The sequence below is a fragment of the Fonsecaea monophora genome (genome assembly GCF_001642475.1).
Source record: "Fonsecaea monophora strain CBS 269.37 chromosome Unknown Scaff97, whole genome shotgun sequence".
NCBI lineage: Eukaryota > Fungi > Ascomycota > Eurotiomycetes > Chaetothyriales > Herpotrichiellaceae > Fonsecaea > Fonsecaea monophora.
Window position 1 is genome coordinate 103,717 of NW_019174028.1, and position 13,555 is coordinate 117,271.

Here is a 13,555-nt window from a genome sequence, read left to right on the forward strand (position 1 = left end):
AGAGCAGGTGATGTTTGTTTCTAAAAGATCTGGATAATAGTGTCAAATGCACGAAGCATATGAAATGTAGCAATGAAAGTTGCGTGGCTCGGAGACGCACGCGAACCGCGAGGCGAAGTTTTCCCGAAGCTTAGGCGAACCATTTATTTTTCAATCGTTGGATTCCCGCGACCGCAGCTACGAAACAAGTCGTCTGTGTATCCAAGTGCAAGGTCATTTTCCTGTTTCATGTAGCTTCATGTACGGGAGGTCGACGTGGCGAGCATGGCGTTCGACTCGTCGGCCAACAAGAGGAAGGTATGTCTTTGCCTACAATTCCTTTCCTTCACTCCCCTCCCGCCTAAATGACGAGACACCAAGAAGAACCGCTGCGAGTGATGCTGGCTTCAGCTGGCTTGTGATCAAACTTCTCCAATGATTGTCTGACCTTGGCGAAAAGCACTGGGATAATCGTGCTCTTGACATTACCACTTGAAAAGCCACTGACACTCTGTGTTCAGTGTTCCTGAAGCTGCCACTGGGGATTCCCTCTCAACCACATTCCTCCTCAGAAGTGCGCGTCTGCAGACACCGCCATGGATCTCGCGAGCATACTTCTCGACGGGAGCATCGAACCTAAGCACCCGCGGCGCCTCGAAACTGGGAAGCCAGCATGCGACCAAAGAGGTAGAAGAGCGGCTGCAAGAACTCCAGAGTTCTACCATCACACTCTACCCGCGGTATCAACATACTCCTCAGGCGCGAAGCTTGCGAACACTGCAGGAGTACGTGGATACCAATGCTGGGGATGATGGTGCGATGGTTCCTGGTGACACGACAGAAGGCAAGGCTTGAACAACTGGGGAAGCAAAAGACGCAAAGAGTTCTGACGGAAAAATCAGTGTCTGGGAGAGTGACCTCCATCCGGCTGAGCGGTTCGAAATTGGCATTCGTTGATATCACCGAGGATCAGACCAAGCTACAAGTCATGATGTCTCACTCATCACTCGAAGACACCGGCATAACCTTGACCGACTTCAAGTATTTTTGCCGGCTGTTAAGAAGAGGTGACTATATTTGTGAGTCTTCATGCGTACATGCCGTGAGAATTAGCCCCGTTAACGTATAGGTAAGCGCTGAAGGGAGTTCGACCGTACAAGGCCAAGAATGGTCAGGTCTCTATCCGGGCTGCTGCTATGCCCATAATTCTATCGCCTTGCCTCCAACGATTTCCAGTTGAGCATCGAGGGCTCGCAACGACGGAACTTGCAGAGTCTAACTTTCAACCTCGACATGTGGAAATGCAGACGGATCCCGAGATAATAGAGACCATGAAGGCCCGAGCTACACTCATACGGACAATGAGACAGTTCTTTGAGTCACGGGAATTTGTTGAAGTGTCCACTCCTATTCTGTCCGCCGCCGCGGGTGGTGCAACAGCGAAACCATTTGAGACCAAGGCAATGGAGTTTCCTCACCGGAAATTGAGCCTGCGGATTGCTCCAGAGCTCTGGTTGAAAAGGCTCATTGTCGGTGGGCTGGATAAGGTTTTTGAGATTGGACCTTCTTTTCGAAACGAAGGCCTCGACAAGACACACAATCCCGAGTTCACGACCTGCGAGTTCTACGCCGTCCGCCATGATCTGCGCCAACTGATGGACATGACCATGCGGCTCGTGATTGACATTCACCAGGCTATCAGCGCTCTTCCCTATCGATTTGCGAATGTACCCGCACACCTCCTCGATTCTATTTGTGGTCCTTACGAGGAGCTTGACTTCATCCCTTCTCTCAACTCTGCCCTGGGGACCGATCTTCCCAATCTGTCCTCGCCGTCGGCTTACTCTGAGCTCCTTGAACTTTTTCGTTCTCGCAGTCTGCCCCTTCCCAGCAATCCCACCGTCCCTCGACTTGTCGACAAGCTTTCATCACTGTACCTCGAGCCGAACTCCTTACGGAAACCACTCTGGATCACAAATATCCCCGAGTGCCTGTCACCTTTGGCGAAATCTTACATCCATCCCACTGCACCCAATGATCAACCCGTTGCTGCACGCGCAGAGTTGTTCATGGCAGGCAAGGAAGTCGTGAACTGTTACGAGGAAGAAAATTCGCCTTTTGAGCAAAGGAGAAAGTTCATGGAACAACAGAAATATGGCAGCCTTAAATCCCGCCCACAAGCGAAATCAATCGAGAACGGAATAACACCAGATGAAAATTTGGAAGGTGACGAAGAGGCGATGAAAGTTGATGAAGACTACCTACGGGCGCTGGAATGGGGACTTCCGCCCACGGGTGGATGGGGGTGTGGGATTGATAGGTTGGTGATGCTTTTCACGGGAAAAGAGAGGATCGGAGATGTTCTCAGCTTTGGCAATCTGAGGGCCGTCACAAGGAGCACAGAAGGGGACAGCAACACGGCAGTCGGAGGAAGCAAGTCTGATCAATGAGGTGAGGTCAAACCAACAGGCGAGCTGCTACCTCCCCCCGAGACCGTCACCTGAGGGATGACTTGGACGATACCCCAAGACGAGGAGATCAGCCCAGAAAAGGGAGTGTCTTGTACGATTAAACAGCACAAATGCCCGAATCAACGATTTTCAAAGATTGTATCTTTCAAAAGCTGTAGACCATGCCATCGTCAAGATATATTGGGTCAGTCCAAGATGGACCAGGCATCGATGATCCAATCATGCAGCAAAGACAGTGATTTAGTGGAAGCAGCTCCGTCGTTTGCAGCAGCCAGCAGGAAAAAAATCCCAGCGCAGCCTCGAGATTGTCGCTTGAATATGAGTGCTTCACAGGCTACCGAATCCCACCAGTATCTCCCCCTTTTTGCAGCGCAGCCTTGCCCTAAAAAATCCCATCCATTCCATTCCCGACTGGATACGATATGCATACCTACCGGTCGCCAGGCATGGATAGACGACGATAGACATCCCCGTAGCATCGCTATCCTTATCCATGACCATGTCCAAGTTGATAACCCATAAGTACCGAGTACGAGTAACATACGAGTAAGCACCGTCGGTAGCCAAGCCGCGTGGAGGATGAAGGATGAAAGGCTGAACCACAGCACTGCTCTGCTCTGCTCTGCTCTCCCTCCATCCCTCCCTTCCCATCGTACATTGTCGACGCGCGTGGAATCTCGTGGGAACGTAAGTGTGTAACTTTGTAAAAAGAAACTTCGTTAATTTCATATCTTCATCGTGGCATGCGATCCGTCGTTATGCGATTGATTGATTGATTGATTGATTGATTGATTGGATGAATCATCCCGTCCTCGGATCACTCCAGGTCGGTCAGCACCGTATTCTGTTTTTTTTTTTCTGGGTCCATGTTCTCAAAATTCTGGTGGATTGAAGTGAATAATGGCTGGCGGGAGAAAAGATGAGTGAGAAACATAAAAGAGGACAAAGCAAAGAAAAATGTGGGCTGGAATATTGCGGTGTCATGTAGGTAGGTACGTACGTACGTACGTACGTCTTGTCGTGTTGGTACACATGTTGTGATCGTGTCTCATAATATGATTTGTGTATCGTAAGATCGGACGTAGTCTCGAGGTCAGCACGCGCTCAGCACGGCTTTCTTTGCAAATAGGCTTGCGACGGGCCAGTTCTTTTTTCCATCGTGACGAATGCCCGTTTCGAGCAGTCTGGGGACGAAATGCGGCAGCTAGAGAGAGAGAAAAAAAAAACAACCGGGCAAAAAAAAGGTGAGAAATAAAAAAGCATGTCGTTGGCATCAGCTCTCGGAATCGATCGAGCTTCTTAGTGAGGGGGGCTCTTTGGTGTTAGAGCTGTGTGATAATTTGTTAGTTTGTAAAGCTCGTTGAGCTCCCGCTCGATGTTCCTCCTCTAACGGTTGTTATCTATTAAGTCGTTTTCGAGGTTCTCATGGTGGCTCGTCATGGTCGGTGACAAAACGACTAATGATAGGGTGGTATGAGTTGAGTCGAGTCTCACTCGCCATCCCGTCTGCGTTTGCGGCTCGCTCGATGGACTTCTGGCCGTAGCGGCGCGCCGCTGTGTCGCAGCGGGCCTTGGCCGGTGGCCATGCGCTCCATCTTGAAGCGGTAAATCTGGCGCTCGATTCTGACCAGTTCCGGGGCTGTGACGATGTAGAGGCCATCGTAGCGAAAGCCCGAGACGGGCCGGTGCGGGACGATCTCTGCCAGTCTCCACGACCGGAACACCCGGACGGGCCGACCGGTCCAGTACGACTCGAAGAGGGACAGGGTCGCGTTGGTGGGACCTTCGCCCCTTGAGTTTCTTGTGATTCGCTCCACGCGATGGGTGACGGCGTCCTTGAGGTTGGTGGGCTCCGTGTCGCCGGCCTTCAGACGCAGGGCTGTGCCGTAGTAGTAGATCGTGTCGCCCTGGTCGACGTCGGCGTAGTATTCCTCTCGACCTTGGTCGTGATACCCCATCACGACACTCCGTGCCCCTTGCGTCTTCGAGCCTGAGATCCCCGCGATGATCGGTGCGTGAGCCCCGTCCCGCATCATCTCGGCGCGGTAACACCAGGTCTGACCGTTGACCAGGAGGCCGTGGCCGAAATAGTCCGCGTCGCGCTTGAACTTCCAGTCAGGATCCGGAAATAGCATGCGGTTGGGTCCGCGTTCCACGAGCCCGCGACGAGCGAGGACCCCGAGATCGCCAAGGTCCCACTTCCGATACAAGATTGTCAGGTCTTCGACGATATGTTCTGGGACTGCCTTTTCTCTCCGCATCTCCTTGTTATCATCCGATAGAAACCTCTTCAAGTGCTCACGCACGCGAGACTCGTTGAGAATCTCTTCTGTCATTGAATGATTCTGCATCATCCTGATCCAGTCTTGGATCTTGGCAAAGGTATGCCGAATCGCCATTGTCATGCGTCCCCGTACGGGGATCTGATCGAGTAGCCTGACGATCGGTGTGGTCTCCTGTAGGGTGATGAAGGGCTCCTCTTCGGCGGGACGGTCCGGCGGCAGTCTGATATCGAGCCTCTTGTCAATATACGCGGCCCACAAACCCACCTCTCAATGTCAACTTACATTTCAGCGCATTTTCGCATCTGGAGCCACTGCCACTTGGTCCACTCGAGTACTAGCGTCCGACAATCGATTTTGTGATCCCCCTTGTTTGGACAGGCGAGACCTATCGGACAAATGCAACCTCGGTGACTGTTGTTTCCTCCACTTGGGTCTGGCGGGCTTGGGCCTGGGGGACGTGAGCTGCACTCCGCGGGATTGTCTGACACTTCACCGGACGCCGATTGTGCACGTTCGTTAGGTGGCGAGATCGGTGGTGAGCTTTCGTCAGTGTCTTGTGGTACTTCACTCGGCTGTTCTTCGGATTCCTCTTGATTGACGCGAACAGGTTCGGGCCATCTCCTCTGTGATAACCTACTGTTCAATCGCAGTCGGTCTCTAGCATAGAACAGGTGACGGTCCGTGTATTCAATATTTTCATGGCCGCCTTTGCCGCTGAGGGCGTCTTGCCGTGTGACTTCGTCGCGGAGCTCCCGCTTTCTGCGTGCAAAGCTCTCAGCGAGGAATTGCATCGAATTGTGATACTCCGGCACGAACCTTTCAATTTCTGCGCGTGTAGGGATTTTGTCCCTCCCTTTCGCCCGGGGATTGCCCGAGCCCTCCTCTTGGGACGGCTGGTACCTTCTTCCTCGCTGCGCCAACGCTGGTTGGCTTCCCTCATAGGTGGGGTCATGTCGTCGAGGACGCTCTTCAGGATCTCTTTGATTGACGAAACGGCTCGGTGAGCGCGGTCTATTAGGAACTAGGCCAACGCCAGGCATCTCCGTCATTCGATCAGGGCCGCGATCATAACGGTTAGGACGCCGCGGCCGAAGATCCATATTGGAGAGTGATTAGGTGAAACAGACCAGATATTTCCGAGTTGAGCTAATTGGGAGCTCGGGTGAGCAGCAAGAAGCTGATAATATACTGGTCAATAGGTTGCCAAGTACAACTTATAGTGTGAGATGAAGTGAATGGATTTTGGTCAAAGCACGCATTAGCGAACCGGGTTCGATGACAGCGCATAGGACTATATGGTTATTTCGTTCCAGATGCAAGAGTAGAAGAGGAACATAACCAGCTGGGCAGTAAAGGAGAGAGAGAAGAAGGTGGGGCTTGAGAGAGAATGAGTCGAGTTGAAAAGTGTCGCTTAAGTAAGTGACGGGTGAGGTCTTGCGCTTTTGTGGAAGAAGAAGGGGAAGAAGTAAATGCTTCAAGCACATGATAAATATAGTGAAGAGGGGATAGTGAATGAGAGACAGAGAGACAGTTGACATGTGAGGGGCACGAGAGGTGAAGAAGAAGAGATAAGGCGAAGATGAGATGAAATGTATATCTCAGACTTGATATCAGTATACCCAGCCAGGGGATCTAGGTAGACCAGGAGGCGCGGGCGAGCAAAACCAGAGACTAAAGAAAGGTGACCCACGAATAGTCTGCCGTCCAAGATGAAAACTTGGGAGAGTCGTCGTCTGTGCCAGTGTTGCTGTTCGTGATATTCTCGCCGAACCCATTGAGTCCAAGGACCCAAAGGGACGTCCTTGCGTTCATGATCTTCGATACCAAGTACAGATCTCTCGATATCGCCTCCGCGCAAGGCTGAATGTTCTGTCTAGAGCAGTTCTGTGTTCGGTTTAGTGCCTTGGCGCTTGTCGAGCTTCCTCAAACGTCAACATTCGTTTTCTGTGTCAAGACTGAATGCCAGAGCACTCGTATCAATGAGATGTGCTCAAGTATGGCGGCGTTCGTTCCTCCCTGTCAAGACTCTTCCAGTTCGACATGCGGCTTCTCGACCGCGGCCGCGACTCCCACTCACCCATCCACTCTCACCATTAGTCCCTAGTCGTCAGTTTGGCGTGGAGTCAGTTCCAGCTTTCCTCCTGCCGCCTGTCGTCTTTGGAGGACTGTTGGTGACACTATGGACGTATAAGTGCTTCATGATGATTGTTTTCCAGAACAAGATCATCTATATGCCTTCGGTCCCGCCATTCTCCCGATCGGAGAAAGTTAGCGATTATGCATCGCAATGCAAGCCTGTGCTATGGGTAGAACATGACCTCAAGGCCGCGGATGGGACGGCGATCAAGGTTTTAGAGGGATCGGTTGAAGCTTCTGCTGAGCCTGAGGTGAAGGACCATGTTGTTGTTCTGTATTTTCAAGGGTAAGTTGCAGTGGTACATTCACTGCGCTTCCGCACCACTGAAATCGATCAGAAACGCATCGTCGTTGCCGCCTCGACTTCCCTACCTTTCAAACGTCTTGAAAAGCTTGTCACAGAATCAATCTAGTAAAAAGTACACCATGGTGGCTTTGTCTTATCGCGGTTTCTGGAAGTCAAAGGGGAGCCCATCCCAAAGTGGGATTGAGCTGGATGCCGAAGCGGCCTTGGAATGGATACGAAGTCGGTATCGTTGCGAAGGCACCAAGTTCGTGGTATGGGGCCAGTCTATTGGTGCTGGTGTCGCAACTGTGAGCCTGGCGAATCTGCTGAGACACGATAACTCAAGCCTTCATGGATTCTCTGGACTCCTCCTCGAAACGCCTTTCGTGGATTTGAGAGAAGTCCTCATCGCTCTCTATCCACAGAAATTTCTCCCTTACCGATATCTATCCCCATTCTTGCGGTCGACGTGGGATAGCAAGACTGCTCTCCATCTGATTGGGAGGGCCAGACCAGATCTGAGAGTATTGATGTTGGAGGCGGGCAACGACGAGATTGTACCACCAGGACAAGCAGCCACCTTGGAGCAGATCTGTAAAGAAGAAAAACTGGAAGTGGATCGGAAAACTGTGGCTGGAGCATTGCATACCGAGGTAATGGTTAAGGGTCAAGGTCGCAACCACATAGTGAGGTTTCTTCGCTCCATTTAAACGGGCAATAGATCTGTAGCACCCGAGGGTGTGTTCGGCAAGTGTCGAAAAATGCAAAACACTTGGTATAACCGCGGCTCATTCGTCGCAATGCTTCCTTTTCTGGAGGGAGGAATCGAGCTTCGGAGTGAATCAAACCAAGGCGAAATCTGATGGACCATATCTCGTCTTTCGGCGTCGTCGCTCTTGCGTACATCCCATCGGGGATCCAAAAGTGCATCATGCTGGCCACCTTCTTCAAGGACGTAAACTTGGACGTCAGGCAGATCCCGTCCGTTCAAGGCTTTCTTCAGTTCGAGATAGCGCGTCGATTCCCAGGACGATCGACTGTGAGTACTGTACACGTAAACCCTCCGTACCAAAGAGAGATTCGTGGCAGCAGTGTAGAGATTGAAGGCGGCCTTGAGGTCTACTCGTGCGCCTCGTAATCTCGTCATGAGACGCCAAGACAAGTGAACTGTCTGCACCGCCGTGTTGTCGACCAGCCAGCGGAGGAGTGCCTCATATGCTTCGGCCGAGAGGACCTGACGTTGGCGGCCGTAGATTCGTGATTCAGTGATGCGCTGCAGATGCCGTCGTGGGCATGAGGAAAACTCGAGGTCTAAGCCCAAGGCTAGGTTGATCTTTGGAGCAGTGCTAGCCAAACAATTGGCCAGGAAGGAAGATAGACTTGGGGGTGTGATGTTGAGCACGGCGCGAGAATAAAAGATTGGCGCAGATTCGGCCGAGATGGTCTTGTTGACGAAGAACAGGGCTGGGATGCCAGCCGGTTTCTCAGCGTCGGACCAGTCTGGGTCGCAGAAAGCCTGCAGTTTGAGTTGTTGTCTTGGGAGACTGAAGCGGTAGATATTCTCTCGAACTTCGACGGGGAGGCTGAGAAAGGTAGTCATGTTGTAGATGGCCGATTGCTATGAGTTGGGAACAGCAATGTGAGGAGTGAGATGTTTGATGTCTCGACCGCTTCGTACCTTGATACGATGGTAGATGCTAGCGTGTGCTACTCGCCCCTGTTGATTGGCCAAACCGAAGTACTAACTGCCTAACCCTCGGCTCACCTGCCGCCCTTAAAGCAAAATCTAAGTACACTATGGTCCGTAGGTGCGCCCTCTCATCGAAGTACACGGCAGTGAGAGCCTTATATACCGACCTGCCTTCGCTCAAGCAATCTTGGCCCCTACTGAGACTGTATGCCCTTCGAAGAGCTGGCGCTGACAAGATCGTGAATCATGGGGCATGGGACCTTTGTATGTTAGTCGATAGCAGATGATATTCGTTCCGGGGGTTCAGTGAGCATTAAAATGTTTCAGTGTTTTGTGGGAGCAGGTGTCCCATGATAGGAGGTGGATGTCCTATTTTCTCCTCGAATCTGCCAACCCTTAGTTGTGCCACTGACATAAATGACCAGCATTAGCGTCGTGCAGCCTCAGCAGGAATGTATCTGGCAGAGACGTGATGAGAAAACGTAATCTCAGATGCTGCTTTCACTCATCATATAAGTCTTGTCGTCAAGAGAGTAGTTGGCAAGAACGGACATGTAATCGACAAGCCTGGTGGCCTTATATCGGCCAGAAAGCAACCCACACAAATCCGCAGGTGTTAAGAGATCAGGCCGATCAAAGAAATCGACACCCGTTCCGGTGATCGGATCAGCCAGACAAGTGGCTCAAGCATGTGTCATTGTTCGCAAACCAAGGAAACGGGAGCCTGCGTCCCTTGGGCATCAAAGCCTACCAGGCCCCAGTGTTTGTAAGAGTGCGCACGCCATAAGGCCGCATCAATGGCGAGTCAAGTGTTACAGGGTCATAGGACGTCAGTAGATCTGGAGACGCTCGGCCTAAGCCTCACACCCAAGCACCCGCAAGACTGCAAAGGGGATAGAATCAGGCACCAATTGGAGGGATACCTGTGAGCCAGGCAGAATGACGAGAATTTGGTCCAATGCGAAGGGCCGAACCTCAAGGGATAAAGACAAACGACAAACTCCACCAGTCAGATGGACCGTCGGGGGCGAAGACCTGGATCTGCCACCTGCACGATGATGGGGGGAGGATTCTCCCTTGCGGGCTCTGCGGGCTCTGCGGGCTCTTTGTGGGCTGCTGTGGCTCTAGATGGCGGATAGGAAGCTTGACGGCTCGACGGGTTGTTGGAACAATCCGCTTGTCGACTAGTCATACCAAGGAAGCGGGAAGCTTTCAAGACTGCGACAATATCGCGGGGGTGACAATTGTGGCACAGTCAAGCGGTGAACACACCGGGAGCTTGCATGAATTCTCCCACAATCCTCTGTATTGAATCACATCCACATCCTGACCATCTCTTTGGACTCTACTCAACCTGATAATTGACTTTGGCTGCCGCGCGCGAGGCACCAGTTCTCTCCTTCTTGTGCCAGAGTGACTCGACATCTGCCACTTGATCCATTGCGACCAGTCCTCACTCCTCCACCCAACCTCCGCTATCCCAGATAACCTCGTCCTCCTCGCTCCCGCTACGTCTCTTCCTCCCTCCAAACCGATCTCAGAAGTTGTGTAGGAGGGCGGCCTGATCATGAGAGCGACATCAACGGGCAACTCAAAGAAAAGGATCCTGTCTGCGGTTGTCCGCAGTATCGACGACGCTTCACAATAATGGAGCCCAACCAATCCGCGGGTTCTGCTCCTGGCTTTTGGAGATACCTGATCAATCCCGATAAAAGTGCAACCCTTCAGTTCGAGCAGCTGTGTTGGGGTATTGCCAAAGTCATAGTGAGTTCTACCGCATTGCTCCTCAAGGTCAACTCGCTTACTGGAGAAACAGGCTACTCTAGAGCCCGGACCTGACAATGAACTCACTCCATCACGTCTAGCGACATTCTACAGAACTGTAGGCGGCAACTATGACTCGCTCTTCCTCAAATCCTCTGACCACGCCCTCTCCTTCATGTACCAAACTCTCGGCTGCTTTCACTCGCTGCAGCCAACCCCAAGTCCCTTCGAGACACCCCGAATCCCGTGCCTGACACCAGCTGGATTTGCTCGCTGGCAAACGATCCAGTTGCTTCTCTGCCCAGAGGAAAATGTGTCGTTTATTCAAAAAGCGGTTCAGCTATGGAATGTCCCGATGCACAATGGTGGAACCTATCCAAAATACATTCCCAAGGACGTTTTCCCAACTCGGCCGGATGAGGAGATGGAGAGATGGCACAAACTGGTGACTGGCAAATTGAACCAGCAGAACTACAATATGCGGCGCATAAAGAACTCTCCTTACCAGTCCCCACATCTCGAAGCCTATGACCGACGAGAAGGCTATTTCTCTGGCACGCAACCGGGGCGCCCAACGAGGCCGTCGCGCAGCAGCTCTCGCGACGATCAAGATCATATGACGGATATCCATCGCCGACGGAGTAGTGTTCCAGATTTCCCTTCCCCGTCGGGAGAAAGAGGATCGCCGTGGGATCCTCGAAATCAGTATGAGGCACGGAAGACTCGCAGCCATTCGGCTCAAAGACCTTCTCCCAAACCTTCACCGCGCCAGCGGTCGCATACAACAACAGCTCCTCCCGGTCACCACAAAACCTCGTCGAACAGCCCGTCGAATCGGAGACAGACGACTGCGCCACCAGAGCAACCTGGACGACGACCCTCGTCCGGATACAATACCGCACCGTACCGTTCGCCCGCACGCAGTCCCTCAACCGTCGACGAAGATACCGGCAGCGAGGGAAGTTCGGAGGCTTCACAGGCCGGCCGGCACCATCGTAGATCCGACGAAGATCGAAAGAGCCGTCGCTCTTCTTTATGGGTACCCTCCTTTATGAGGTCGTCGCACAAACGGCGTCATTCGTCGGATGCAGGTTACCGTGCACCTGGCCCTGCATTCAAACCTTCGCAGCCTTTGCGACCCGAGTACTACCCACCTCGTGCAATCAAGTCCCCGCCTCAGCCCCCTCAACAACCCTATGGGGGAGGTCGCCCACCACAGTGGCGGGAGACCGTGTGGGATAACGACACCACCAGCTCGACTCCTGCCACACCTATTCCAGAGAACGCGCAAGCACAGTTCGACCCACGAGCACCGTCAATACGTTACCCAGACCAGACAAATTTCGAACCTCTGACACGAGAAAGTAGCAGTGGAAGCGACCACAGACACCGCTCCTCGGATTGGGAGCGGAGCAATGGGCAGCGGCGACCGGCTCACCCAGTTCCAAGAATCGCGACCGTAACCGGTGTGCAGGGGAGGAAATACCCTACCACCGATCCGATGAGTCCAATTGAGCGACAGCGGAGTCAAAATGCCCGTGGGAACTTTACTGCAATGGCTTGAGCTCTTGAGCGGACCACCAATCGCCCGCATATGAAGAGCAACAAGTCCCACGATATGACGAGTACGAATGCCTGCTGGGTACACGATGATAAGATGTGCACGAATAATGACATGGAAGCACGGGATGGCACGCGAAGGATAGAGCCTGCCGTAGGCGAGGCATTTTCGGTTTGATATTGTTTGGCGAGTACAAGAGCAGACACACGTCTCTTTTTCAGCTTGGTTTACGCCTGCGAGGGCGGCGGTTGCGCCCCAGCAAATGAGCGCGATGGGTGGTATTGCAGTTTACGCACTGTTGCTGTTGTGGGGGATCTTTTCTTTGGAACATGTCCAGTCTTGGTGATTATTACAGGATGGTACAGGATGGTTAGTAGCTTCGCAGCTCGACATGGTTACTAAAGCTTTTCTCCTTCCAAATAAATGACTTGGTTCGAAGCCTCTCCTGAAAATGCAACTTTCATTTCCAGACACAAACACAACCCGGAACTTCTTGATCTCGTACTCCGGTCCCTGGATTCAGAAAGTAAATAAATACCCAGGAAGGAGGGCGCCGCTTTCGTTAGCGATCAGTTTCGTATGCTATACCATATAATCAAGTCATTCACGCTGAGAGTCTCGATCGCAATGCGCCCGTTATTTCATGTCGAAATGGGGGATGGAGGGATGGAGCAAACGATACGAAAGAGTGCCCTGCATGGCTCCATACTGCTCGTTCGTGGGATGGAAGAATATCAATTCAAAGACTACTTCTGCTTCAGCTTCATTCATTGATTCATTCCATTTTGGTAATTTTTTTCATACGGGCGCGCTGTTTTTCATATCCTCCTGCCCATGTCATGTCTGGTGGTCCTTTATTCTCCTTTCTCCGTCCCACCCCTATATCTCTCTGTCCGTGTTAAGATTTTCGTTGTCCCTGCTCCGCTCTCACACACTTTATTCACCTCGCTGGGAGGGGAAAAAAAAGGGCGGTGATCAATAAACAAAGTACGTCTGGCCCAGAGGAACCATCTCAGCCGGCGCGGCGGTACAATGAACCCCGTCGGCCTCGACCCTGTAGGACTCCGCGTCGACCTTCATGCGGGGCATGGCGTCGTTGAACTTCATGTCCTTCTTCCCCACGGTGCGGCAGTTCTTGACCGGCTCGACGCGCTTGGAGAGGTTGTACGACGCCACGACCCCGGAGGTCACGGAGTGCTGCGACACGAACGTGATGCTCCGCGAGGGGACGTGCGCCGCGAACATGGGCCGCATGATCACGGGCTGCACCGTCGGGATGGAGGCGTTGGGGTCGCCCTGTATGCGTGTCGGGTTTAGTACCTCGTTCTTATATAGAGTGTAGAGTGTCGAGGAGAGGGAGGGAACAAGCCGGGGGGGGGGGGG

The 13,555-nt window shown here is 52.6% G+C and overlaps 4 protein-coding genes across 4 annotated transcripts; 2 read left to right on the forward strand and 2 right to left on the reverse strand.

The window, feature by feature from the left end:
- Positions 1–264: 264 nt before the first annotated feature.
- On the forward strand, positions 265–2,429 carry AYO21_09616 (hypothetical protein; the record flags this gene model as incomplete). Its single annotated transcript, XM_022659547.1, has 5 exons — positions 265–297; positions 361–374; positions 501–793; positions 882–1,058; positions 1,216–2,429. The coding sequence occupies 5 exons, from the start codon at positions 265–267 to the stop codon at positions 2,427–2,429; spliced, it is 1,731 nt and encodes a 576-aa protein (XP_022508174.1).
- A 1,511-nt stretch (positions 2,430–3,940) lies between these two features.
- On the reverse strand, positions 3,941–5,835 carry AYO21_09617 (hypothetical protein; the record flags this gene model as incomplete). The annotated part of the gene is made up of 2 exons (XM_022659548.1): positions 3,941–4,967; positions 5,018–5,835. The coding sequence occupies 2 exons, from the start codon at positions 5,833–5,835 to the stop codon at positions 3,941–3,943; spliced, it is 1,845 nt and encodes a 614-aa protein (XP_022508175.1).
- Positions 5,836–7,863: 2,028 nt separating this feature from the next.
- Positions 7,864–8,757, reverse strand: AYO21_09618 (hypothetical protein; the record flags this gene model as incomplete). Its single annotated transcript, XM_022659549.1, has 1 exon — positions 7,864–8,757. One exon carries the CDS (start codon positions 8,755–8,757, stop codon positions 7,864–7,866), a length of 894 nt encoding a protein of 297 aa, XP_022508176.1.
- A 1,737-nt stretch (positions 8,758–10,494) lies between these two features.
- AYO21_09619 (hypothetical protein) lies at positions 10,495–12,175 on the forward strand (the record flags this gene model as incomplete). Its single annotated transcript, XM_022659550.1, has 2 exons — positions 10,495–10,611; positions 10,664–12,175. The coding sequence occupies 2 exons, from the start codon at positions 10,495–10,497 to the stop codon at positions 12,173–12,175; spliced, it is 1,629 nt and encodes a 542-aa protein (XP_022508177.1).
- Between the last annotated feature and the right edge of the window lie 1,380 nt (positions 12,176–13,555).